The following is a 27,310-nucleotide window of genomic DNA, read 5'->3' as shown; positions in this document are numbered from 1 at the left end:
CGCGTGCGCGTCTTCACGACTCTACACGATTGGCACACGAACACGAGCCAGGGACGGAATAGGGGAAGATCGACTTGTTCACGCGCACAGGTCGGTAACGGCGGAAATGGAGGGGGCGAACAACGGTATCCGACTGGCGTTGTTTATTATTAAAGCACTTAGGATTATTGTAACTGACGGTTTCCCCCACGCTATATTAACTACTCGCATTTCATAATCATGTCATTTAATGTCATCGCAAAAAATTATATCAAAATAGTTCGAATTTATCCTCTCATAAATATTCTCACAATCAGACTTATCGCAAATGTGTCTAAAAACTCAGTAATTAATTAATCGGAAAAATGAAATTAAAAAGTTATACTTAAGTTATTTTTAAAGAACATGTTGGCCCGGTTGTATAAAGCTTAGTTAACATCGTGTCAGCTAACAACGCGTCAAGTCGGAAATCCGCCCATTTGATTGGCTGATTTAAATAAAATGTTACATATCCTCCAATCAGATCGCTTGACATTATGTTAACTTTAATAACGACTTAACATCGCTTTATGCAACCGGGCCTTTGTAGAATAGAATTCAAAGGTTTGACATTTGCCAGATGTACTGTCGCGAGCAATAAATTTTGGTCGTCAATGTCATTTCAAAATTTAGTTAGATTGTCACAGATTTAAAAAAAATTCCCAGCCTAATGATGCCCATGTCAACAAAGTATCAAAAAAATGAGAAAATAATGACAATTAATGTCATACAACATGATAATAGGTTATGATATTTGGGACTGTTTTACAATGGAGCATTTTCGATTGCGTGAAAGAATGACCTTGACGACCAAAATTTATTGCTCGCGACTGTATGTACAATCGACTTAAGTATTTAGTAGTTACCAATTATCATTAAAAAAAAACTATCATAGAACACATTTGGGAAAAAGACTTTTCCAGGTATGTAAATCTCCAAAAAAATCTGTCCGGACAGACACGCCAAATATGAAATTGTTTATTTTGGTAATATGTAATTTGAACTAATGATTTTTAAAAATCATTCATTCATGTTTCATTCTAACTTTATTAAATTACCTACTATAGTCATAGTTGCATTGTAACTCTTCGAAGTGGTTATCGTCCATTCCGGAATTTATCGACCTTCTTAGAAATTTTTACAACCGGGGTATCCAAAGCAGGTAATTGTCATGTTGACGAAAACGGTAAATAACTAAATAGTCAGATGCACGTCCTTGGGGAAAAGGTTACAGTAAATAGGTGTTTCACGCTTTTGGAATTTTAGTTTATTAGCGTAAAAAGCAAATTTGAAAACAAAAACAATTTTTTCTCTAGTCGTTTCCGATAAATTTTTGGGTTTGTTTTTTTGCAAAAAGATCCACAATCGTAACACAATCTCCAAAAACATTTTAATATCAGATAAATTGTTGCTATTATTTTTGGTTGATGCATCTACTTAATATTGAAAAGTTTCATCCTTCGATAAGTTTTCGTATCCCACCTCCACTGTTATTGTTATTATTACAATAATAATTATTATTATTAATAAAAAGTGGAAAATATACACAACGTTTTTTGCTCTATTTAAATAGAATATCTATAAATCATTTATGTAATAGTTTAATGGCTGTTTCTAATATAATTCAATGTGCAACAATATTTTCATAAATACGGAAAATGGCGATAGATCCGGCGAAGTTTCATCAAAAAACGTTGAATGAATAAGTATCTGGTTAGTAGGACTAAAAAATATACTGACGTGAAAACTTAAAAAAGTTGAAAAAAATGGCCGATCATACAAAAACAACGTAAAACTGTAGGTTTTAATTGTTTCATTTCAGACGATGAAACATGAATTGGAGCTGAATGTGCTGTAATTTTGGGTATATAACTGTACATGGTGTTTGACAAAAAAGTTTTTCCTGAACTTGGAGCAGAGAAATTCATTGCAAAATAGTTACTTCGTTTATAGTTTTCCCATTTATAATTTGGTTTTATGGCAGTGCAATTGCAATTATTAGGGGCTGGGGTTGTGGTTTTGGCAATAGTGAACATATTGTAACCTGGTCAGACAACAGACCTTCTTTTACAGTCCTAGGATTTATGGCGGTAGTTGCCTATTGTCGGGGTATTTAACTCCCTGACAACAGGCCTGGTAGTAAAACCAAATTATAAATGGGAAAACTATACCATCGTGTACTTTGAAGCAAACAATTTGTTACAAGAAAAATTACACTGCAAACATTCAAGGATGTTTAAAGAAAAGAATGCGCCATTTTTTTGAGAAAAAGCAATGGTTTTACGTTGTTTTGGTCATAATAAATTTGTTAAAAAAAAGTTGTGGCAATTTCATGATGAAAAACATGAATTTCCTAAATGTTGGACAATGCCAACCTATTAAAAATATTGATCCCTGGTTAAAAATCAGCTTCGAAAAATAGGTGACTAAAGAAAAGAACTAAAAGAAAAATGAAAGAAACGAATGTTAATTTAAAAAATAAAATAGTTGCCGTCGGTGCAGTAGATACCTACCTACCTAAGCTAAAATTTACAGCAACATTATATTGACTTTTTGTTTGAAAAGAGCCTTTACAAACAAAAAAAGGGTTGATATATCATTAATAATTTAAAAAAAATATCATTATGTAGTGAAAGTACTTTTATACAGCATTTATGTAGGATCTCATTTAAAATTAATAAAGAATTTGGCGACCTCCGCTCTGAAAGTCGAATGTTTCTCAACATCGTCATGGCTTTAAAACATATCCAATCACTCATCACTTTACTTTCTCAGTATTTGTTCTAGACAAATTTCCAAATTACAAAACAATATCTTTAGAATGCGGATTTAACGTCTATTTTACGTAACCCAAATCATTAAGTCATTCGCTTCAGTAAGTCAGGTGATTTCAGTTGTCACTTCAGTGGGTTTGAATTCTTCACCTGTTGATGAAAAAACATTTAATGAAGCATTATTTAAATGAAAATGATTGACAACTCGTAATTGCTAAAGTTATTATCATCTTATACTGTATGTACTCATAATAGGAACATTTCTCTGGGTAATATAGGTATTCATTCATAACTGAATAATTTTATTGTTCTAATCATTGAATAGAGATACGATTTGTGCGTATATTTAGTTGCATAACGTATTTTTTTTTGCATTATTACTCATTTCATTGATATGTTGTTATCTAAATGCGAAATTCGCAAAAAGAACGACCTGCTGTAGTTTGAGTGATCCCCGCAGAGCGCTAGTAAACGGGCGCCTTTTGCGGATATTATTCCTCTTAAGTTTTTGTTACCGAGAATGTTTTTTGTTCAAACGATATTTTAAAATTGAACTCAAAAAACTCCTTGTTTTTTGCTGCCTTGAAATTAAATTCGTGAATGTTTTCCTTATTGCTCTTACTTTTTGTGTTCAGTGTTATACCTATTGCGTATTGATTATAATTTTTAATGAAGCGCCCGTTTTGTGGCGCCCTCATTGGCTCTTTTTCGCAAACATTTTCCGTCGTCTTCGCTGATACGTAATAATTATTATCAGCGCGAACGACATTTTCATAATGCATTTTTAATGAAATGAACAAACGTGTTGTAATACAGCAGGTCGTGGTAAAAAGATACTTGTAAAACACGTTTAAATTTTTTCTGAAAATCAGGAGTGAGATTTAAATTTTAAACGATTTTCTTAAAAACACTTTAGTATAAATAAATTACAGTATGTCCCATAACTTAATTAATCATAACGAACTTACAAAACCGAATCGTTTTTTACAATAAAATTATGATTATTTTGAAGGACTAACTTACTACTTAAATATGAAAACATGTACTTTTATTTATCACTACAGTAATTATATCACATTACGGATCATAATGGTAAACTTGACATAAAAATCTACTATTACAGTGTGAAAAATATAATACTCTTGAATAAATAAAATAGGTCACAATTAATTAAAGGTACTGGTACTGTTTATTTAAAATTCTAGGTGTTTGGTGCTACTTCCACATCCCATTGAGGGAGCCACAGTTTTATCACTCACCTCTTGGACATCTGAAAAGAATCTCATAATATTGCAAAATTGATTACATAATGTAATAACATACCAGGTGGTAGATGTAACTTTTCTATGTGGAACTTTTTTCTTCTTAATTTAAAAACATATTCAACTGATCCTGGATGTTTTGATGTAAATGAGTTAATGGCAGCTAATTTTGTTAGATGAAAAAACCCATGATAATCTGATAGGCTAAAGTTATTTTCTAATTCAGTTCCAGAGAATGCTTGTAGTCTCATTGCAATATCACTAGAGTGAATACATCTGTCAAGTGAGTTCTAAAAAAATATTCATTTGTATTGCTATAAAACAAAGACAACAAACACTTACTTCATGATACAAATGAGTTGGAATGGTTATCACAGCTACAGCAAAAGCAGATCTTACTAAAGCTCTGAGACAAAATATAAACATGTCTAAGTCACGACTTTCACTCATTACATAAAATGAGTCTCTAGGTGGTAACCACATAGGTGAGCCCAGAGAGTGAATACCTACTCTAAGAATTGTTCTTTTAGAGGGGTTATCCTTAAGAAAAAATTTTCCTTCTTTGATTTTATCTTTTACTGCCTTTAACAATTCATTGTATGCTGGATTCACAAACATATTTTTACCATTTTCTATTCTCTGACCTGTCCAATAAGATATATCTGCATTTTCAAAGTCACTTGGTCTTATAGACTTAGAGAGATCAAAATAATGCCCTATACTATGAATTTCTTTGTCTGAAGTGGGCAAATTTTGATATCTAAAAGCTATTTTCATCTTATTATTTTGTGAAGATTCAGAATTACTATTCGCAGATTCCTCAGGATCATTTTGAATCACAGCTGGAAGGCTTTTGATCTGAAAAATATCACAATTAAGCTTAAATGCAGCACAATTAAATAAAGTCACTTACTATGTTGCAAGGGTTCATATCTAAACTAGCGACTAGTGTAGAGTGTTTACTGACGATTCCTTCTGCTAGAAAATAGTCCAACATAGTTTTGGCGTAAGTACCATACATGTCTTCTTCTGTAAATAAACGCAATAATTGAATCGTAAGTTATTTCAAAAATAATCAGTTTTACCGATAATAGTCACGGTCCCCACGGGTAAACCGCCTCCTATAATAACGAAGAGAAATCCGTTTTCGGGAACAATAAAACATAACCTCACAAATTTAACTTACCTAAAATTGAGTCCAAAGAGTGGACTCCCGTGGAGATCAGTAGTTGAGCATTTTGACTATTTAGGATAGATCCAGAAATATTAAAATTTCCTTTCAAAGGCTTTTCCATTTAATGAAATTATAAAATTGACCTACACTGACGTACTCTAAACTTCTATCATCTACTTTCCTGATATTCGACTCTACTGACTTCTAGTTTATGACCCCAACTTAAAGAATATGATGCAATAACTGAAACTAAAAATCCCTAGATGATTAATGGTATAACGGTATTTTAGATGGACTAACCTCTGGGACTAACCGAAAATCCTGATAAAATTATTTCATCGTAATAGACTATGAGTCTATTATATTGATAAATAATTGCACGTAATACAAATATACATTGATAACGTTTGAAAGCAATTACAAAAACGTTTTTTTATTATCTATCTATCATTGTACAAATATATGCGATTTTTTAAATATTATTTTCGTTTTAACACTTGTGGTGGTTCATTCAGAGGTAAAGCTGGATATTTACCGCGTCCATATCAACCTTTGAGATCCAAGTGTATTGTGGGTTGCATTTTCCGTCGGGCTCATTATGACTCGTGAATTCTACATAAATTAATTGCACGAGTGATAATGCCCCGACGGAATTGAAAATGCAACCCACAATACATTTGCAAAGTTAATGTCGACGTTTGTTTTTTCATTTAAAAATCATAAAACATAGTTAGTTGTACAGTTTCGTAAATTTTGATATACCTAGACGTCATATGCTTGGTTAAATGAAATTGCGAAAAAACGATGAGTTTTTTGGGAAAATTTTTATTGCCTGCAATAACTAACTTTATTTTCAATGTTAAAGAATATTTGGATTTTTGTGTCGTATTGCATGAATGAATATCCGTTAGGTATTTACTACACAGGTTTAAAACTTATTGGGCGGCATTTTACGAACAGTAATCTTGTCTTTTGTCGATTTTGCCACAAAACCAAATACCCATTCTAAAATTAAATATTTTAAGCAATTTTGAAATAACCCTTTCAGCAAATTATTTACTTTGTGTTCAAATTTATCAATTCTCAATCTATGTATTTTCATAAGTACTATTGAACAATTCAATACAATACTAGTTTTTGATCCAAGAAGAAATGAAAATAATGTAGAACTTCTCACAAACTGAGCGTTAATTAAGGTTTTTGTTTCAATTACTTTGACGTTAAGAATTTTATTGAAGTAATCAGTGCAAAAAAAGAAAGAACTGTTAAACTGAACATAATAAATGAATGTACATTTTTAAATTAGGTACTTGTAATATAGGTGATTGATATTTTTTAGATGTTTTTTGTCTGAAATAATTATTAATTCTAGAAACCTAACGATTACAAAATAATTAAATCCCAACGTTTTTAGCGACCGAATGAAGTCATCCAACCCTATATCCTGTATCTCCACGTTATAATCAACCTTTCAGTACAGTCATTTCAAATATTTTATATTTTTTCTGAAGAATACACTTTATTTTTTTAATAAAAAGACATATTTTTACACTTACAATATTCAGTTCTACGTAACTGTTCTAAATAAATATTAAACGTTGTAAATATCGATTATTAAGAACAGTTTCATGGAACGGACTTCAGGACTAGTTGATTAGGTACATAATACACAATGGCATATTTGCATTAAAACTTAAGAATGAGGTTGACTGGGGATATTAGTGAGATTATAAGCATTTCAACTTTCATCATCAACGTGTTTTCCATGCATGAACCGCAACCCCACTTCTTTATGCTCTGCTAATTGCTGTTTCCTTCCTGCCTGATTTTAATCTACTTTTGTTATTTTGTACAACATTCGTTGGGATTCTGTGCACGTACCAACAAGTAATGCGTCTATGACTAATAAATGATAGTTGTGTAAATTGGTGGTAATGATAATAACAATGGCTGTATTGTTTCGGTGTAACATGTGCAGTGGGTTAGGTGCTAAAATTTAGATATCATGGCGGTTTTCTCACTTCTAGGGAGCAAAGCAATTTTGGCTGTTTGTAACTTTTTGCTACTGGTAAGTATTATTTAATCGTAAAATCTAACTTAAAGACAATGATCAGGTACAATTAAAATTGTATTTGTTATTGACTTATTTTATAATCAAACAATCTTGATAATAATTATCTATTAGGTACTTAGTCCAAGTGTCAAGTTATATGATATAATCTGTAATCTGTAGTCGGTAATTGTTTATTAACTTACTTAAACATAAATATAATTTTAGCGTAAATAAAAATTTCAGCTGATTCAATTTTTTTTTAAATCCACTTTGCAGGTGTAAGTATCTATTGATAAACAAGTACAGAAAGCAAATTGTAATTCTTACGTGGAATTCTTAAAAGTATGTCTATTGTCATTAAGATTTCTTTTATTTAGTAACTCGTTTTATTGACCAACTGATAATTGCAACAAATCTAATACATAGTAATGTAAAAGTAGTAAATTAATTCGTTATTTTATTAATCCATTTCTTGATTAATATTTGTTATTAACCCTTAGTTAGGCGCACGGGGTTACCACGATCCCAAGCATTTTAAATTTCACTGTATCTTTTGTATGCCGCTTTTTATAGGTCTGTGAATTCACGTAATCTTCTAAAACTTTGAGAAATGTAAGTTGCATCGATCACTACAAAGCAGCGATTATTGGTTTTTTTCTAAAAAAATAATTTTCCCATTTGCACCCCATGCGACCAATTGTGCGACTTTAACGGAGTAAGGTATTTCCCTTCATTTTCGGTAATTTCAGTGTTTCAATGAATCAAGTCGACAAAAGAGCATTGTAAAGCTCAAAAAAAAATACCTTCATGTAATTTTATATGAATGAAGACCGACAAAGGTCAAAAGACAATATGAGAATTTAAAGGGGAGTTCGTCTAATTTTACAGAGAAAAAGACCATTTTTGCCAAAACCCCTGAAATGTAGATTAGAAAGTACATCCGCAGAAGAAAAACTGAACCTAACCACCCCCCCACCCCTCAACGTAACTCAGATGAGGTGATATTTTTGTCCTAAAAAGATTTAAAAAAAAAGAAAAAACTGCAACAATTGTGCAAAACTCGTTTGGAATATTCACTCCACCTTCTTGTGTGTTGATTACATAGGGTAAATTTTCTTTTCATAAAATTAACTACCATAAATTTTTCATTTAAATTTTGTCTGTCTAAAAAATGTAAGGTTACCTTTATATTTCAATAACACCCATAATAATCTATATCAACTTGCTATATTTTGGACAACTGTTACCAAAGGTCCAAAGAACATATTTCAGGAACTACAATTAAAAAAAAAACACAATTTAAGAAAAAATTGGGATGGGATCAAAATCACCCCATGCGCCTTACTGTGTAAGCCGATTTGGGCGCGCCTAACTAAGGGTTAATAAACATTTGCATTGCATTCTTTTATATTAATTAACGATGAAGTACATAATATTTTTGTTTTACAATACAAAAATGTCCGATAATAATGTGGAAAAGTGCCCCGAATGCTTGCAGCGATTCTACGAGTATGTTGAATGACAAGGGAAATCCTCTCGAAAAGGAATTTCTTTGATTTTGAATCGCCTAATTCCGTAATAAGTTGGTTTATTTTATTAATTGTTTACTTTAAAATAGTTCTATATATTTGTATATTTACATATACTTGAAAGTAAACAGATTGTATTATCATAAGGTAATAAAAGAAAATGAAATAATCTTGACTGGGTAAATTTTTTTACGAAAACTCCCACATAATTTTACGTGACTTGTTAACAGTTTCCTTTATTTAACCTCAATTAAAAAGACACGTTTAATTATATCGTAACTCCTTTCATTCTTCTATTTAGTATACCTAATTGTCAGCTAGATTGGTAGAATTAGCTTTGCTGAGTAATTCTCATTTTCTTAGTATTCGTGCTTTTAATAATTACATATTCCATAAAAGCGGTATGCTTTTTGAAATATGTGTTTTCTGTTGTTTATTTGTATTTTTATTATTTAAGAAAGAAAAACAATTTTCAGCATAAGAAAAGTAGCTTGTTCATATTTTTTTTATCAATATCAAACTGAATTATTTTACTTAGACTGCATTTTTGTTAGAATGTAATATATTTCAACATTATACTTATATGAATAAATGTTTTGTCTGATACTAAATTAATATCAATATCAATAAACATCACCCCAAATCTGCTGTTGAAAGATTTAATTTACCACGCGAAAATGGTGGTAGGGGTTTTTCAAATCTAGAAATTCTACAACACAATCAAATTGCTTCACTAAAAAATTATTTTCTCAATAGAGCTCGTGATAACACTTTTTTTAATGCTTTGGTTTCAGCGGATAAAGGTTACACACCTTTAAATTTAAGTGATAATATAATTTCAGATATTGTTGAGCCAAATATACCTGACACTATAGCAAATATAAAACAAAAGTCTTTACATGGGAGATATTTTAAAGAGCTAGAACAGCCAGAAATTAATATTCAAGCTTCTCATGCATGGCTTAAAAAATCAAATATTCATCCTGAGACTGAGGGTTTTATATTTGCAATACAAGATCGTGTTATAAATACAAGAAATTATAAAAAACACATATGCGGTTTACAATCGATCATTGATAAATGTAGGATTTGCGGAACCGAAGGGGAAACCATTGAACACATCCTTTCTTCTTGCACCGTTTTGGCTCAAAGCGAATATAAAAAACGTCATGATATATTCGCAAAAATTATACACATGAATTTAGCAGTTAAATTCAATTTATTAAAGGATACACAACCACATTACATTTATAAACCAGAAAGTTGTTTAGAAAATGACAATTACAAATTATATTTTGATCGGACAGTTTTAACTGACATTCACATTCAGCATAACAGACCAGACATTATTATTTTAAATAAACAACAAAAGCAAGCATATCTTTTAGATATAGCTGTTCCAAATTCACACAATATAACACAGACATATAATACAAAAATTAATAAATATTTAGAACTCTCCGTTGCTATGAGAAATCTTTGGTGTTTAGAAAAAATTTCGATTTTACCATTTATAATTTCAGCAACAGGAATAGTACCCCAATCTCTTTTTAAAAATTTAAAAATTTTGGACTTAGAGAACACATTGGTGGTTGAAATTCAAAAAGGTATATTATTATACTCATGTCACATCGTGAGGAAATTCCTTAACATTGACACAGAACATAAAACACAAAAAAGTCAAAATGCGGAGGCGAGACGCCGGTAATTATGTTGATAAGCACTGCACTATTACTTGATAGTATTATCCGTAATAGTGTATGTACTCCGGCAAAATTGCCGTGCCGCCGGGTGGAGGTGGGATACGAAAAACAATAATTATAATAAATGATATTTGTTACTGTTAACTTTTAAATTATTAACTCGTATTGCAGGTATGTGGCTTTTTGTTGATAACTGCAGGAATGTTGGTGCTTTATGACAGCGAAAAGCTCATTTTATCTCGACTGTTAACATCAGGACCACTGTCCTCAATGCCTCAACCATTTCTCTATTACGTAGGCATTGGACTAGCATCTGTGGGTTTCATTTTAACATCCACAGGTATTTTAGGATGTTGGGCCTCTTGTATGCACAATTACTACATACTTTCTGCTGTAAATCGAATCAATTTATGTAATCGACCTAAATGAAACAAACATTTTTAGTATTTCCTGATAATAATGATCGTACTCGTGGGTGAATGCGCCATCTACGTAATAGCCTGGGCTTGGCCTAATTGTCTGGGCTTGGAAGTGAATCCCGAAGATTTAACTAGGAGTTTACAAAAAAATTATGGTAATACCGGACAAGAGCAATTCACGTCGGCGATCGATTTAGCACAAACTTTGGTAAGACGTCTCTTTGTTGTGCAGTTCTATTGTAAATCCCCTATTTGTGTTCTAGTTTAATTGCTGCGGAGTTGAGTCGGCTAATGAATACGATACGTCGTTGTGGAGGCTTCAGGCTTTAGGAAGGCCTTCCTTAGCTATTCCTCTAACTTGTTGCAAGTTGGAAAATTACAATACTTCGAAAGCGTACTTGAATCCTGTACCAACAAATGCAACTTTGTGTCAGGCGCTCGAACCTAACAGACACGAAGGATACAGGCATTTGGAGGTAACTCAGTAATCCTTAACTGTCATCAAAAGAAAATTTTATTTTCACAAAGACATTCACATAAGAATTCGAAGCTGATGATGCAATACAATCAAGTCTTTAGTTAAAAACACTTAACTTCGATATTTTCTGTTATTTAAAACGTTTTTAAGTCATTTAAGCTCTCTTTAATCATTTCTTCTTTTTTTTTCTTTTCTTATTTGCATGTTTTTTTTTTGTAGCAATTTGTGTTGTACTTTTATTAAAGTTGCTCAAGAAAATGTATCTTTTCTCTCATCTGAGCTGGATTGGTTCAATGACTTCGCAAAAAGTTCATTTCATCGTTAGTGTTTTTTGTTCATTGTTTATGTAATTGCCAATAGTAATGAATTCCGACCTGATCGGTTGATTTCACTTGCTCCACTGCATGAAATGAACTTGCTGAAAATTAAAAACTACACCAGCTTTGATTTTTAGGGTTGTAATGACCACATCCAGCAGTGGTATCGTCAGCACTATCTCATTTTCCTTGGGATAGGTTTAGTAGCGGTGCTTGTGGAATTTCTAGTGTTACTCAGTACGATATTGACCTGTACGAGAATTTACAAACACAACCAAGACGTCAAAGAGAATTCGAAAAATGTGCGAACACAACCAAAGACTGGGATTACTTCGATGCAAAGCTTCCAAAGAAGAACTCCAACGGCTGCGTACAGTAATGATACTTACGCAATGACCAACAGTTTCCGACAGAACTATAAACTGGTTGACAGGGTATGATGGTGGTTTAAAGGCCTTGTTCTTCCAAACAATGCCTGCGTTTATGAACTGCGAAACGTTGAAGTGGAATCAATGTTGTGGTGAACGATGTTGAACTTAGATCTAAGACTACCATATTTAATCTAATAGTTTTTTATTCTTAAGTGGATATCGATGTATTTATATATTTTTATTAAAATATTTTCATTGTAAAATTTATTTGCAGCTAGTGGAAATATACCGTGGGATCAACTTAAATAAGGGGCGGCTATGACTTTGACAGTGTCAGATTTTTCGTATTAGCTAATAAACGTCAAACAACTGTCACTATTAATTAAATTTTAATGCAAAAACGGTTTTTACTTCACAACATAACACAACTTTCGTAATAGTGTTTTCAATAACGGAGAATGGACGAGTTCCGGCAAAAATTTCTAAATTTAAATTGGGGCAGGCATATGCAACCAAAAATACTTCCATGCATTCCAGAGCATCATACGTCCAAAATCTCAAAGGCTTCTTTGATCTACGTGTGTAATTGTTGATCGCACTATAATTTTCATTGTATTAATTGAAAGTCCAGTTATAAAATCATAATTTATTGAACTGGTAAATAATACAACATTGATATGACATGAATACGTACAATCTTGTATTTAAAATAGAGCTAAAATGCATTATACAACCTTGGCTGAAGCATTAATGCGAAAATAATATCGTTTCCTTATCTATATCTAACATTTGTGAGCAGTGTACATTTTATAATATTCAAAATCCGGCAAATAACTGTGACTGCTTGTAAAATATAAAAAAGTACGTGCAAAAATTTCGAAAAAGATTATCAAAATGACGAAAAAGGATTTATTTTATGTACATCATTCATATAAGTCGAAATGACAAGGTTATAAAAATTTCGATGTTTTTGGGAACAATTTCACGATTGATTGATAAATTACGGCCAGCTGCACGATACCACCGTTTTTTTCTTCGGTTAATGCTACATTTGGCAACAGAGAGTATTTAAATTATGCAGGTACACAAGTAAACAAGAGACTTGTCAGTTATATGCATTTTTTACCTACAAAAAGTCTTAAATAATTCGGTTGGAAGTGGATACTACTTGTTACTTTTCAAAATGAAATAATATTTTCACCAGAAATGTCAACAATTTGGCACATTTATAAAAATGCGTCACATTTGCGTTTATGTACAATAAAAAGTTCTTACGTCTAAAATACAGCAGACATTTAATTCAATTCTTACGATTACCATCTTGAATAATTTTCAGTTTATAATTAATGGGCGGATAATTTACACTTTCTCTTATGTACATTTTTAATACACACAACTAAGGTCATGGTTTAACGTTAGACAATCTCCTAATTTTTATCAAATGGTTCGAGTTATCGAAGGGAGTATCTTGCAAATTAACTTCACTTCATCAGAAATGAAACAATTTAGACGACAGTGTTGTTCTTCAACTTTAATTCTACTGCATTGACATATCCGTTCGTTAAAATAATTTGCCAAATTACTCACTTCCACCGTGCCGCAAGATGCGACCCATTCTGTTGATTGTAATTGATTTTGATACCAAAAGACACTTACAAATATTGCTAATTGTGGTTGAGTCTACGTGAACAATCCAAGCAAAATCCGCATTCCGATCAATAAACCCAGCATAGAGTTTTTCGTCTAAATATGTACAATTTACAAATCGTAAACGAGATCATTATTATTCTAATCACAACACGTATTTCAAAAATCAAAGAAATAATTACGTGAAACCTTGACTCCTCAGTTTTTCACCGTCGATAATTTTCGAACTGGTTTTCTTCTTAAGCTGATCATCGACGACCTCTTTTAGCATCCCCCAAAGCTCCTCCTTATCTAACAGCACGTACTGATCATTTTTTATCTCGGGTGCGAACGTCGCCAAAGAGTCTTCGGTCGCTTTCGCATCTTTTTCTATGTATTTCATGGGAATGTTGTGTATAATCGTATTGACGTGTTTTGGGGGCGAAACGTTCTTGTCGACGACAAGTTCTTTCTCTGTTGACTTAATGGTGGTGGTTTCGGAAACAGGTACAGCTGTTGTTGTACTTGAATTAGTTACCAAAGCCGTCGTATTTTTTACGTTTTTCGCGCTCTCAACTCTTTTACCTTTCTTACTTAAAACACTTTTTATTTCGTGAATTGTATTTTTATCGATCGGTATTGCATTTTCGTTGACCATATGTTCAGTCGTGCTGACAACAGTGGTCGCAGACATTTCCGAAGAAGTTGTCACAGGCATCGAAGTGGAATCACCGCGACGTTTCGTGTTATTTATGTTGGAGATCGACTCATTATCGACATTGATCGTGTAAGTGGCAACACTCAGGACTTCCAGTTTAGGAGATGGAACTGGAGGATTATCGGTTGTGGTACTCACAGTTGTGGTGAAAGCCGTCGTCGAGAACGTCTCTCTGATGCAACTTTCAGGAAATTGAAAATACGGTTCACTTGTTCTATTTTTGCCGAACCATGTTATTAAATCATCTTCGGTTATCGACTTAAGCAAGTTACTTCCAAGCTGAGTGTGGAAGAAGGTCTCGGCAGCCAAATCTTGTCTTCCTGCGGGATAAACTTTAGCGTAAGCTGGACGGAGGGAAGAGATCACGAAGACGCTGCGAGCCATGTACTGGACGCAGACGGGACACAGGGTCGAAATGTTGGCGAAAATAAACCATAACTTGTTATCGTGGAAATTGTGTTGCATCTCGGACATATCTTCCGGTGGGTTTAGTAACTGCGGCGGAGTGGTCGCGAGTTCGAATCCTGAAAATAAGGAGATTTCCAAGCGGAGTATACCGGAGGGAGTTGCGCCTTTCCATCTAAAGCAAGTCTTTAGCTTGAGCATCGGGAGTTTTCCTTCGATTTCTTCGACGGAACTCCGGTCTGGAAGAATCTCTTGGATTACGCCAGACCACAGTTCCAATAGAGGCGTAATTCGGTTGACGGAGTATGTAGAATAGGAAACTTTTCCCTGAAATTATAATCGGTGAGTTGTGGAGTAGCAGCTAATGGAGGAAAATACCTGAATAGTGGCGCATCCGGCGCCTGTAGCATAAACAAAAACTTTAGTGGGAAGACTAGGCAAATGAAGAGTTTGCGAAGGCTTATCGGGTTTGAGTTCTAAAGTGTCTGTAAGTTCCATGCCTGAAGTTGCAAGTGACACAGTTAGCGCTCGATGCCGATCTCTGGCTAATAAATCGTAGTGGGTAAAAGTTTTTACGGCATGATACAGCAACTCCGGGTGCTTATCGAGCATGTGAGATCGATAGAACAAATACCGAGCCACACTTTCGGCAAATTTCAGATCGCCGATTATGCAAAAAGTAGACAAAGCGCGAAGAGAAGCTTTGTATTCATCCAGTGTAGTCGCTAGCGGTTCCTTTAATGTTTTTCCTGATTCAGATTCGTACAACCAATCAGCGGCATCTCTTCGAGTGACAAAATGTGGCCATCCGAATTCACCGTCTTCCGTCGTCGAGACGTTTCGCAGCTTTTCGATGGCCCAAGAGGCGGTGGCGCTCCGGACCAACACCAACGCTAATGCAACAACGGCTATTGTTTCGGGAGATTTCAGCTTCGGCAAGCTATTTTCTAGGAAAATCTTCGCCTTTTGCAACGTATCCGAATCGACGTCGCTTTCGATTCCGATTTCATACAAAGCTATGACTGTGTCTGCGGTAATTTCGATAACGTGATCGAGTAACGCGCTCTCTGAACTTAGGTTCTTGTGCATAAAATCGGTCTGCTTCGAGGTTGGTAACTTTATGTCCGCGGGAAGTGGTGTAAATCGACCGTCGTCCTCTTGACGCAACTGAACCCAGCGTTTGATGGCCTGGATCAGATCAGGATCGATGTTGAAATATGTCTGGACTTTGGTCAAAGCCTCCAAGATCGCTACCGTTGCGGTGTGGCTACCGAGCATCTGGTGTTCGCTGAACGAGTTGTCCACTTTCCGGTACGAAAGGATGGTTTGTATCTAGAAACACGTGGCAATAACTACCACAGATAAAGACTGTTGGGAGTTTGAAATTGAAATTTATATTTATTCCCTCGTGGTAGAATTTTTGGTTGAAATTAGTGGCTGAATACATAAACAAAAATATTATTCTGCTCCAGAAGCCCCGGTGTAATTTTTTAACAGAGCAAAAAGCAAATTAAAAGCCGACAACTTATTCGCCGAGTTTAAAAATAAAAATTAATTGCTTGACTTGAAACTTGACTCTGCTCAAGCATAATTCCCACACCAATTAATCATCGGAATGAAATTTATATTCCCTCAGCGTTACGCCTAATTATATGAGCAAGCTGCATAGTTCACGCCACAAGTTTAGACTAAACTCCTGTTGGATGCTTGAAGATAAGATTAGGATACTTACGTTACCAGGTAAACTCTGCAAAGCTTGTAAGCGCTCGGTCTTGTTGGCTTTCTTGCCAAGGTGTTGCAAAGTTAAAAGCGGAGTTAAGGCAGCCAAAGCACCGGAAAGTCCGCCACCTTCGATTTTCTTGTTTATGGCCGGCAGAGCTAAGCCTCCTGCTACCAGTAACTTTCCCCATTCGGAACCCGGAACGACCGACTTCGGAGTGTCGAGATGCAGAACTTGAGAAAATCCAGCTTCTTCGTTGAAATTCCATATTCTGCAACGTAGACGGGTCAATTTATTTTCGAGCTTTGAGGGCTTCCTGGCTGCACTTTTAATACGAAAACGGAGGTAGCGTTAGGCAGAAACAGCAGGACAATTTACAAAAGAAGCACAACGGATTATCTGTTACTATTTATTAATATTATTATAAGCATGCTTCCAAAAATAAAAATATTCTTGATTTCCATAGTAGTAGTTCCATATTTTGTTATATACTCTTTTGGCTCCTTTGGCATATTTAAATCCAATCCTGTTTTCAAAAATCAGTTAAGGGCTTTGATTTTTCTGTCGAGAAATCGATATAAAAATCTCTACTCAAAATCTGACTGTTTTTCGGCTCCCCCGAACTAACTCGAATGAGCCTTTCACCTCGAAGCGTGTGACGTGACGCGTGACGGTGAAAGTATTCACTGCCCGGGAATAATATCACGCCTAAAGAAGTTTTCACTTCAAAAAGTTACTGTGAAAGATACATTTTCGGTATTCAACTTCAATAGTGAATATCTTTGTAGAGCTTCTTGGGAGAAATCTTCTTATAAGAACGTTACTTTCACTAGATCTGCTCACAACCCAGAGATTTCAGATTATTTCTGAGACATTCTATACAGTGTCTCCAAAAAATCTGGAAAACCCCAATAAAATAGAAACAAATGATTTTCCAGAAAAACGCAAAAACAGGTAAACTAGCGTTTTCAAAAAACTTCCTGTTGATGGTATCTGTTTGCTGTTTTTGATGACCTTGAAAGAGTTATGATGTCATCAGAAGTTTTTGGCAACGTCGCATTTTTACTACCGTTTTTAATAGATCTTTTATTGTATACCCGACGATCAAAAAAATTTTCAATTTACATAAGAAATTTCCTGAAAAAAACTATTTTTTTTAAATAATAAGTAATAACTTTTTCAAGGTCATCGAAAAAACCGAACAGACACTATCAGCAGAAAGCTTTTGTAAAACACTAATTGACCTGTCTATATTTTTTTCAAAAATTATGGGTTACGTCTTCATTTGGGTGTTTCTAGACTTTTTGGACACACTGTATATATTTTTTTCATGCCGCCGGCCGTTATCGACGGTTTTGCATGATTCAAAATCCGCCGGGAACGTTAAATTCCCAGCCTAGTACTTACAAAAGTGACCTTGGTTAAAAATTCGCTAGAGGATGAGCTGGCAGCATTGATTCGTAAATGTCAACAAAGTTTGACATAGAAGTTACTTTGGTTGAATTCATTAATTATAATTTTTTACTTTTTGAAAATGATTTAAATTTGTCGGCATGAAAAATTTTGTGGATTACACGTCCAGAAAATATTTTGCGAGTGCTCGTGTAGCTGCCTCGGCTAGGCGCCTTGGCTACGCAATACCACTCACACTCGCAAAATATTATTTTCTGGACTAGCGATCCAAATAACTATTGGATCGTTTTTAGTGTCAGTAAGAATTGTATTAAAATACTAAAACAAATTGGTATCAGAACGTAATATGTATATTTCAGTACAAGGTATGTACGTGGAGAGCTCTGTCAGCTAGAGGAATATTAAATGAAAGAAAATTTTCGTTTGTTGCAATGCTTTATTGGTAGCAGTATCGAATTCCATTTAATCAATGAAGGTAAAAAGGAAAAAACCCAGTGAAATCTATCAAACTAACCCATCAACTAAATGAAGTGTAAAATTAAAATGGAATTCTTTTTAAGGCAACGACGGAGAGTAGATTAATGATCGAAAAGTCTAAAGCCACCAAGAAATAGATAACAATTAAACCCTGATGGATGAATTTAATCGTAATGATTTATCTGGTGGGAAATATGAAACCAATTATTTATAGGGTTGTCTATAACAATTCATCCCATGTCTTGGTCCCCCGACTTGGGTAGATTGATGATGTGGTGAACTTTGAACGGCTGACATTCTTCTAAATAGTTACATCGATCTCCCTAATACCACGTTCCAAGTTTCGTTAAAGTTCCTTATTTTGTAAGGAGCTTTTATAGAGGGATTAGTTTCTGAAAGGTTCATACGTCCTGGAATTAAATGCTCACCTCTTTCTGTGCTACGCGTTTTCATTGATTGAAACATATTTCAAAGGATACGCAAATTAAAGCATTACTCGTGTTTTTGGCACTTTTATAAAATCTACGCAATTTAACCGAAACCGTTTTATCGTTAAATTAAATTCCAGGTAATACATTTCAAACTGAGCAAAGAAAAACTTCAGTTTCTTTCAGTATCCGTGTTTAAGTCAAGTTGTAACAATTTTGTGGTGGAAAATTTCAGACGAATAAAAAATGATGTAATAGTGTCCTCGATGTGTGTCCATTTTTGCTTTGAACACAAAAACGTAAAGCTGAAGAAAAAGCATAACATGATTACGTCCATCTGAGTGTCTTTATTGAAACAGAGTAAGATGAAACGAATTGTTTTATTTCATCTGAGTTAGTTTTCTCAACAAAGAGAACTACAATTTAGAGCTTAGACGTGGCACATACAGACAAAAAGCTAAAAGGTTCACCTGAATTCTGCGGAGCTTCCCCAGGACGACGCAAAGCCCACTTGTTGTATTTTAATCTTCTTGTCCATCCTCCACTTGAGCAAAGTATTGTTGTGGGGGATCGACCCGTTTCCGAAGGTTATAGTGTTCTTCTCCCATGTGATCCAGAAAGTACACCATTCATCCTCCGATAGGATTTCTGGCGTTTCCACTCTGCTTAATTGAACTCCGTAGCCTAAAGTGGGGTATTGTTATTTAATAATCTGTACAAGCGTAATCTCGAATCAATTTTCTTAGTAGAGGTGGATATATCTCACCGTGTTTTCCTCGGCCTATCCATGTAATCATGTTGTTCACATCACCAATGGTTAAACGATACATCTTATCAGAAGGGGAACGGCTTTCAGCGAGAGCGATGTGAATTGGACCGATTCGCTTAGATACTCCGGCTTTCAGCTCCAAGACTATACCCTCGTGATTGCGCGGCGCCGCTATCCATTCATATTTATATTTGTCAGCGGTTGAAATTACCAAGTTTTCTGGAAACGAATGAAAATTGCAATATAATATTCTCAAAGGGTTCCGGAACTATTTTAAGAAAAAGGAACTTCAATTATAATCAAGAAAATGTACGCAGGATGCACACGGAGCGAGCAAATCCAGATTATCTTTCAAGATAGAAGTGGAAAACTGTTTGGTAAGCTGTCATGTAAAGAAATAATTATCGTTCTTTTCATTCGCGACTTCAAAAGAATTCAAAACTTTTATGAATCCAGAATGGTACACGGAATAAAGAGTACATTTTAAAACGGAAATTTTAAATAAACATGTACGTTAATTTTGTTTATCCAACACCTACTCATAACGAGCCATTACCGTGGTAATTTCAGTTAAATAATCTCCACCATTACACACTCGTGAGAGTCTGTAAGGACACCTGGAAATAAAATTAAAGCAAATTTATTCAAACAAATAATTTTGAAACTTTATTGAATTTTCTCGTTAAATGTAAAATAGGCTAAGATGATAGAGTGAAAATGAAATTTTGTAACAGTTTTAAACTAAATAAAGCATGCACTTTCTTAATTAATATAAGTCCATAAAAACTTACCATTTGCACAGAAGTAGGCGCTTTCTGTGTCTGTTCTCACAATTCCTTCGGGATAAACTTTAATTGTGGCTGAACGAAGAACAGCTCCTGCTAGAGATGTGTTTCCCGGTTTTTCAGTCCCTTCGCATGAAGGGCTAGTGTAGCCGTTCACTTCAACTGAAACGATAATTTTCTTTTTCGGTACGTTACTTTATTAGAAAAATTCATTCAGTAATTCAATTAATATTTTTTTATTGCTACCAGACTGGGTTTTATATTGTGTCCTTTAATTAATGTTGTCTTTTGACAGCACAATACGACAACATTCTGTAAGTGGAAACTGCCATCAAGGCAATTCTTAGTTAACACCAAAATTAATTAAGTTAGTTTTTCAGTGTTATTGTGAAAGTGGTCAACGAAATTGTTTGAGATTTGTGAAAATACTCACCTGTCATATTTTTTAAACCCGGCGTCGTGACTAAAAGTCTGACAACCAAGGAAGTCGCCCCGTGAGGTCCTAATCTAAGTCTCTCGGTGACGTAAAGTAATCCGTTGCTTAAAAATTGAGCCCCTTCGCTCAGAGCTAGTAAAGCTGTTACCTATAACGAATCAATTCGTAATGTTTCAGAAGACATGCTGTATAAGAGAAATGAATCAACTTCGGTAGATAATATCGAAGAACATGTGAGTAATTTAATAAAGTCCTGGAAAAAATTGCAGACAAATCCTGTCACAAAACGGGACAAGTGGAACAAACCGAAGAGCAAACAAGGATAAAATCCCCAATAAGTAACACGATCTTAAAGACTTCCAAGGTCTAGTACACAAAAGCAACGTATCCATTACATATAAAATGAAAGTTTTATATTCGAAAGCTTTTAAAAGCACCTTAGAGGCACGCAGCTGATGAAGTTTATTCAATACTTGTATTCAGCCTGCCTCCATTAATTAATTTGAAGAGGAAATTAAGATAAAACAAAATAAAACTCTGAAAGGGTCAATAATTTAGTTTGTTTTTGAATGGTTTTGTGGAGAAATTTGGTAAAAGCGTATCCAGAGTAAGGACGCAGAAATATATAAGATTTATTAAGTTCATTAAGTATGAAATATGATCACTAGAAGAAACATTTTCAGTTTTAATATCGAATGATTACGTACACGAAATACAAAAAAAATATATTTTACCAGAAGGTACATTTAGAAAAATCCACTCGTGGTAACATCGCAGTTTAATAAATGTTAACGAGCCACTCTTAAGTCTTTTTCAATTTTATTTTACGGTCAGATGAACCTTGAACCATTATTATTTCGTTCTTAGTGTTTTGTAGTTCGAAAATGAGAATGCTGCGATTTTGATATTGCACAGAAAAATTCATACTTATTAAGAGCTTTTTTTCACTACTTAGTTAATTTGTATATTGACTTACAAAAGTGCATGTTCCTGCAGGAATAATAACAGGCAAAAAACAAAGAATTTCCAGAATCACTTGTTCCAGGTGGCGTACGTTAAAATTTACAAATGATTTAATTAAAAAAAATTAACTTTTTGTGGGCCTGTTGAGACTTTTATATCGCACTGTTTGACTTTCGATGTTGTACAGAAATTGCCAAAGTTTCATATAATATTCCGCATTTATACCTACCCTAAAAACTTTCTGCTTTTGATAACAATTGAGAAACTCGACAAACTCGTTTTCTTCGTGTGATCGTTACGAAAAAAATATTCCAGAGACATTCAAGACATACAGAAGCGCCCCAATAATTTTTGCTTCTTAGTAGAACCGTTATTTAGATATTTACTCAACTCAACAGCATGTATTTAGTTCTATTTACATAATTAACAAATAACATTCTCACGTTTCCTTCATCGAGCAACAAAACCAAGAGCAGCAGTGATGTAAATTAGTCTCTAGATTAAATTTGCTGCGAACGCACAACTAATATCACGTTACGTCTTCGAAGGTAATAAAGTTTGTTATTACTGGAGGGAATTTTTCGATTTCCTCATTATATCAAAGTCGAACAACTAAGAACGCGTAATAAATGTTCAAATCCACTTACGTCCATGCAGGAGTTTATGTTATTTCCAATCTTAATGTCGACTTCCAAAGTTTCTCGAACTCTCAAACTGGGAGGTAAATGGAATTCCGCCTGTAAAGGTCGGAAAACTTGGACGTTTACGGGCGAAGAAAATCGCAGTCCATTGGTAGACACGGTTAAGGCCCACAGAGACCATTTACCGGCTTCTTGAGGCGCCGAAATAGTCAGTCCAGTGGACGCAATTTCTGACCTGGAAACAAAGGATAACTCACGAAAACTTATAGCGTTTGTTCTTCTGCAATATTTATCACTCGCAGCTAAAACAAATAAAATGTAGTTTTTAACTCAACCGCACAGAACCTTAATAAAAATAAGAGATGTGAGACAAAAGTTGTTAGAATTTCTACAACTCACGAGTGCATTCTTAGTTGTATAACCTATAAATTATTTAACGTTCTATCCCCAAATTGCTGTTAATTAAGCAGTTGTGGCGCTTTGTTATAATAGATGAGGTGTTTTTATATATTGGGTTACAAACCAGATTAATTACAAATTTTTGTGGCAACATTTATAACGTCAGCTTTCACACGAACCATCCACAAAAATGTTCATTAGTTAAAATCAATTATGAGTTGGTCAAATAAGAAGCAGGAGTGAGCTTTGTGAAAATTCCTTGCACGCCACAACGGGAACATCACGAGAGGGATTTATGTTTTCTCGTTTCATTTTTGATAAATTGTCTTACGGGGTTATTACACAAAAGTGTTGGATATTTAAAAATGTGTGGTCTAATTTGAAAAAAATAAAATTTTAAGATGACAGGGAAAGAAAATTAGAAATAAGGATTGTTAAAAGTTTTTACAACTTGAGTTTGTTTTCGGAATCGATTTAGTGTTGTAAAGTGCCCATAAAAATGTGGCAGAAAAAATAAAAAAGGCAATTTTCTCTCCTCCGCCTCGTCGACTATTATTCCAGGCAAAAAGTTAACAAGTGCGCATGGACACCCTCGTGAAAAATAAAACTATAAAAGTTTGGAGAAAAAAATAGATTGATATGAAGTGTGAGGCTATAAATTCCGGCTTAATCAGAAATTCGTGGCATGTCCTCAACAAAACAGATATATCATAGGAGATAGAGAAACCTTCAGTTAATAAACGCGTCCCTACATAAATCCAAAGACACATGTCGCCAAATTAAACAGCGCTGCCCCAAGAAGGACTCTAAATCCAAAGGAGCGTCTACAAGAGAATTATGGATGTGTACCATAGACGGATGTGGTCCCATAAATTCCAGCGCGCTCCATTTAATGCTTTAATCGGGCACATTGGGTTCCAAACATGCGATGGGCCGCTTTAACTGCATTACGTTCGAATAAATTCCATTTAAATAGGACGTTTTGACCAAAATGGCACGTTGTCTTGGAAAATGCCGCGGGGAGCTTTACAACATGACCGAGAAGCTAGAGCTTACGCCAATTCGAAAAAGTGATCAGTAAAGCACCACGAATGGTGCTTCAAAACGACGACCCTCACATCCACTCGTGAAAATATTTTTCCGACAGAAATTTTGAACGAAATTACTGAATTTCCCCGTTTTTTGCTCATGCAAGAGTAATAATTTTTTCGCCTTGACTTAAAATCGCTGACTGCCGGATTTGTGAAAAATGAAAACCACTTTCGCTTGTGAGAATAATGATGCAATTCGTTATAAGATTAAATTTTTGCTAACGTAATGCCGACATTTTAAATTGAAACTGCCAAGACCAAGAACAAACTAAAATAAGATAAGAAGTCACGATATTACAAATCACAGGAATGAGCTTTCGCTTTCCTTCACCTTTTCCGGTCTGCATAAAAAGCAAATGAGGGTGGAATTAATCTTTTGTGATCCCACTAAATTATATTTCCGCAGTCACACAGACGAGTTCTTTTTTTTATATAGTTTTTCTTCGCTAATCGTTTTGTGTCGCATTATCTGCAATCAAAAATGTAATCTTGGACGCAGCAGATTTTAAAAGTAAAAAACTTTATACTTTTATCTCAGTTAAGACTTTTATTTTTGTCTGACATTTCGTTATTTTGAGGTTAGGTAATTTTTGCTGAATATTATCGTTATCGCAGAATCAATGAATTCTCTTCCTCTGTTAATTATTTACATTATAAGTAAATTTTTGTATGTTTACATTCGCATTAGAAGAGATACAAATTTTGAATATTTTATTCATTTGAATTTAATGTAAGTAAACACTGTCACTGCTGTGGGAGTTTGCGCGAAACTCTTAATACAGCTTTTACATTTTTCGATTGTCGTTTAACCGTCGTAAAACTTTGTTCAGCAACTCTAAATTAGATTTATTTTCTGCTTAGCACCCGTTAATAAATAATTACGAGCAAATTTACTTACGAATAATTAAAGCACTTCCACAGCCAAAGTTGATCGAATGGGGCACCTCCCACCAGGCTTTCAGGAGGCCTTCTCCTGTTGGACGGCCCTGCTCCCGAGCCCCTTTGTCTGTAGGACACGGCCGATATTCCCGAGTTGCCTCTTTTCACGCATTGTCGTTGAAAGAACGAAACCCCGGCTTCCAGGAAGTCGATTTCTCCCGCCACGGTAGCCGGTTCCCTTTCTTCGCTGGTAAAAAATCAAAGAGAATGGAAGAATAAAATCGAATTTATCGACTGTTCCGGACGTAATGCGTCATGATTTATATATTGCCGATGTAATAATTCCGGTCGGTAAATCATTAATCTTACCTAATTCGGGGATCGAATTTAATGTCTCCGTTTCCTCCTGATCGACCGCCTAATAAGCAAACGAGAGAAGAACGTTCAGCAACCACTTCTAAATCCAACGACTGACCCGGCAACCACCATTCTCGCTCTTCTAGATTTACGTAGACCTGCAAAACCGCGATTAATTGGAATATGTCCGCTTGCCCGATCAATCATTTTTTTCAATACGACCAATATTGCTCTTGCTGATTGTCAATGCAGTTCGGTTACAGCAACTTATTGCGCTTTTTGTTAAAGCTTCATCCATATTTTAGTCACTAAAGTTTCTGGCATGCAATACAGGTTTTAATTAAAACACGATGGATTTTATTTTTTGTACTCAAATTGAGTTCTTTCTATCTTTTGTATCGTCTTTGCTTACAAATTTATTGTGAGTTTTACTGACTTGGAGCTGTTAAATTAATTGCTGCAAAGCCACTTTGATGCTGCTTTAATCCTAGTTGATTGATCAACTGTGAAATATTTTAAATTGCTGTAAAAAGCTTAAACTGGAACTATCTGCATTGCTGTAGTGTTAATTACCTGTCTATGGAGCAGTTTTACATCAAAACTAATTACGTCACTGACGGGCTCTCCTTGGGGAGTTACATAGTACACGAGAAGTTGACTAACTGGAGCCATTACGGATCGTACTGTAAAACTGAAAGAAAAAGAAAAAGAAAGAATAAAATCAGAAACAAATATAAAATATAGACAATATATTTTTTTATTGTAGACGAGACGTTAAAGTCGCTAAACTCTTACGTCAACAATATTGTTATCCTTATTTTGTCTAGAAAGGAGAAAATCGCTTCGACATGCTTTCCACTTAGCAACTACAACTGGTAAACAATAATATGTATTTTGAGCAAGACGTCGTCGTTTCCTGAAATTGAATAAAAACAAGCACAGATCTGATGTTGAAATTAGTAACAAAATAATAGACAAAGGCACTTGACAGAGTCTGAAGTTCCCACTGAGCTCTTTATCGAAATTGCTGATTGCAATTTCAATGGAAATTTTGTATTCAAATTACATCCAGCAGACTAAATCGTAGATGGTAGGTGGTCGTTGCAGTAAAGGAAATTGCTTTAACTTTGTTCCATTTAACACAAATGATGCAAGATTTGAACAGGAGAGGCACATGCTGTTGTTTAATTACATCAAGCCATGTAATTATTAAGATAATTGACTTTCAGCCGAAATTCAATAATCGGCTCCAATAACAAAAAGTATTAATATAATTGTGTTTGTAACCGAAGAAGCGATCGCACTTAAATTTGTGAATTCATTTCCTCCTCTCGCTGGAAGAGGTTTTCCTTGTAATTTTATTACGACCCACCAACAATAACTTTGGAAGTTTTAATTTTATGATAACGTGGTGCGACCATTATCGCAGTTTTTATGACACAAAACATAACCTATAATCCGTAAAATGAATGTAGCTTCGCGAAATTCTCGAGAGACAGGAGTCAATTTCACAGCCCGGTGGAACTTGAACTTCATTAAACACAACGTATGAAAGGAATCAGCCAACTCTTCCTCGAGTTTGCTTGCAATAAAATAAAACGCTGTCGTGGTGGTGTCAGCTATTTCTGCATATCTGCATTATTAATTGCGGCTTCTGAAACTGCTGGGCCCGAAATGGACAAAATTTAATTCGCTTGAACTGGAAGCTTGGCAGATTATACAAGGTGATATACAGGGTGATTTTAAAATAGACGTATAAGAAAAGGACACTACTGCACATGATGCGTAGAAGTCATCATAAACAAACATAAAAAAATTAATGTCTTCGCTTTCGAGATAAAATTTACTGTAACTAACAGATTTTTTCAATTCTAATTATAGAATCTTAAAGTTGGTAAGTTCTTTGTAAGGATGAACTATTTTACATACTTACCTAATTCAGTTAATCTGATTCTGAGAAAAACTTTTGACTCTTAACCACATCGTGTTCTTTACTTTGATGCCAATTTCGTGCAAATTTTGTATGCAGTTAGGTATTTCATATTTTGCAAATATCTAGTTGCTACTGCATGAATTAGTGCTATTTAAATAGATAAATGGTCATT

General features: G+C 34.4%; 3 protein-coding genes across 3 annotated transcripts in view; 1 reads left to right on the top strand and 2 right to left on the bottom strand.

Annotated features, from left to right (window-relative positions):
• Positions 1-3,688: 3,688 nt before the first annotated feature.
• On the bottom strand, positions 3,689-5,665 carry Elp4 (Elongator complex protein 4). The gene is made up of 7 exons (XM_069053156.1): positions 5,529-5,665; positions 5,241-5,477; positions 5,140-5,175; positions 4,968-5,083; positions 4,397-4,912; positions 4,116-4,344; positions 3,689-4,062 (listed from the first exon to the last, which is right to left on the bottom strand). The coding sequence occupies exons 2-7, from the start codon at positions 5,347-5,349 to the stop codon at positions 3,986-3,988; spliced, it is 1,083 nt and encodes a 360-aa protein (XP_068909257.1). The 5' UTR covers positions 5,350-5,477; positions 5,529-5,665; the 3' UTR covers positions 3,689-3,985.
• A 1,413-nt stretch (positions 5,666-7,078) lies between these two features.
• Tsp68C (Tetraspanin 68C) lies at positions 7,079-12,361 on the top strand. The gene is made up of 5 exons (XM_069053157.1): positions 7,079-7,296; positions 10,685-10,906; positions 10,958-11,140; positions 11,196-11,408; positions 11,865-12,361. Exons 1-5 carry the CDS (start codon positions 7,234-7,236, stop codon positions 12,165-12,167), a joined length of 984 nt encoding a protein of 327 aa, XP_068909258.1. The 5' UTR covers positions 7,079-7,233; the 3' UTR covers positions 12,168-12,361.
• A 368-nt stretch (positions 12,362-12,729) lies between these two features.
• LOC138134717 (C3 and PZP-like alpha-2-macroglobulin domain-containing protein 8) overlaps positions 12,730-27,310 on the bottom strand; it is an 84,945-nt gene continuing 70,364 nt past the window's right edge. Inside the window, exons 10-20 of the mRNA XM_069053155.1 lie at positions 25,779-25,896; positions 25,218-25,363; positions 24,868-25,095; positions 22,486-22,714; positions 20,873-21,023; positions 20,446-20,601; positions 19,652-19,873; positions 19,356-19,569; positions 16,580-16,838; positions 15,226-16,179; positions 12,730-15,174 (exon numbers count right to left, since the gene is read on the bottom strand). Of these exons, the coding sequence (XP_068909256.1) occupies positions 13,924-15,174; positions 15,226-16,179; positions 16,580-16,838; positions 19,356-19,569; positions 19,652-19,873; positions 20,446-20,601; positions 20,873-21,023; positions 22,486-22,714; positions 24,868-25,095; positions 25,218-25,363; positions 25,779-25,896 (3,928 nt within the window). The 3' untranslated portion in view covers positions 12,730-13,923. The remainder of the gene's footprint in view (positions 15,175-15,225; positions 16,180-16,579; positions 16,839-19,355; positions 19,570-19,651; positions 19,874-20,445; positions 20,602-20,872; positions 21,024-22,485; positions 22,715-24,867; positions 25,096-25,217; positions 25,364-25,778; positions 25,897-27,310) is intronic.

Source organism: Tenebrio molitor, chromosome 7, assembly GCF_963966145.1.
Source record: "Tenebrio molitor chromosome 7, icTenMoli1.1, whole genome shotgun sequence".
NCBI classification, from domain to species: Eukaryota; Metazoa; Arthropoda; class Insecta; order Coleoptera; family Tenebrionidae; genus Tenebrio; species Tenebrio molitor.
This window is presented reverse-complemented; position numbering and strand designations above follow the sequence as displayed.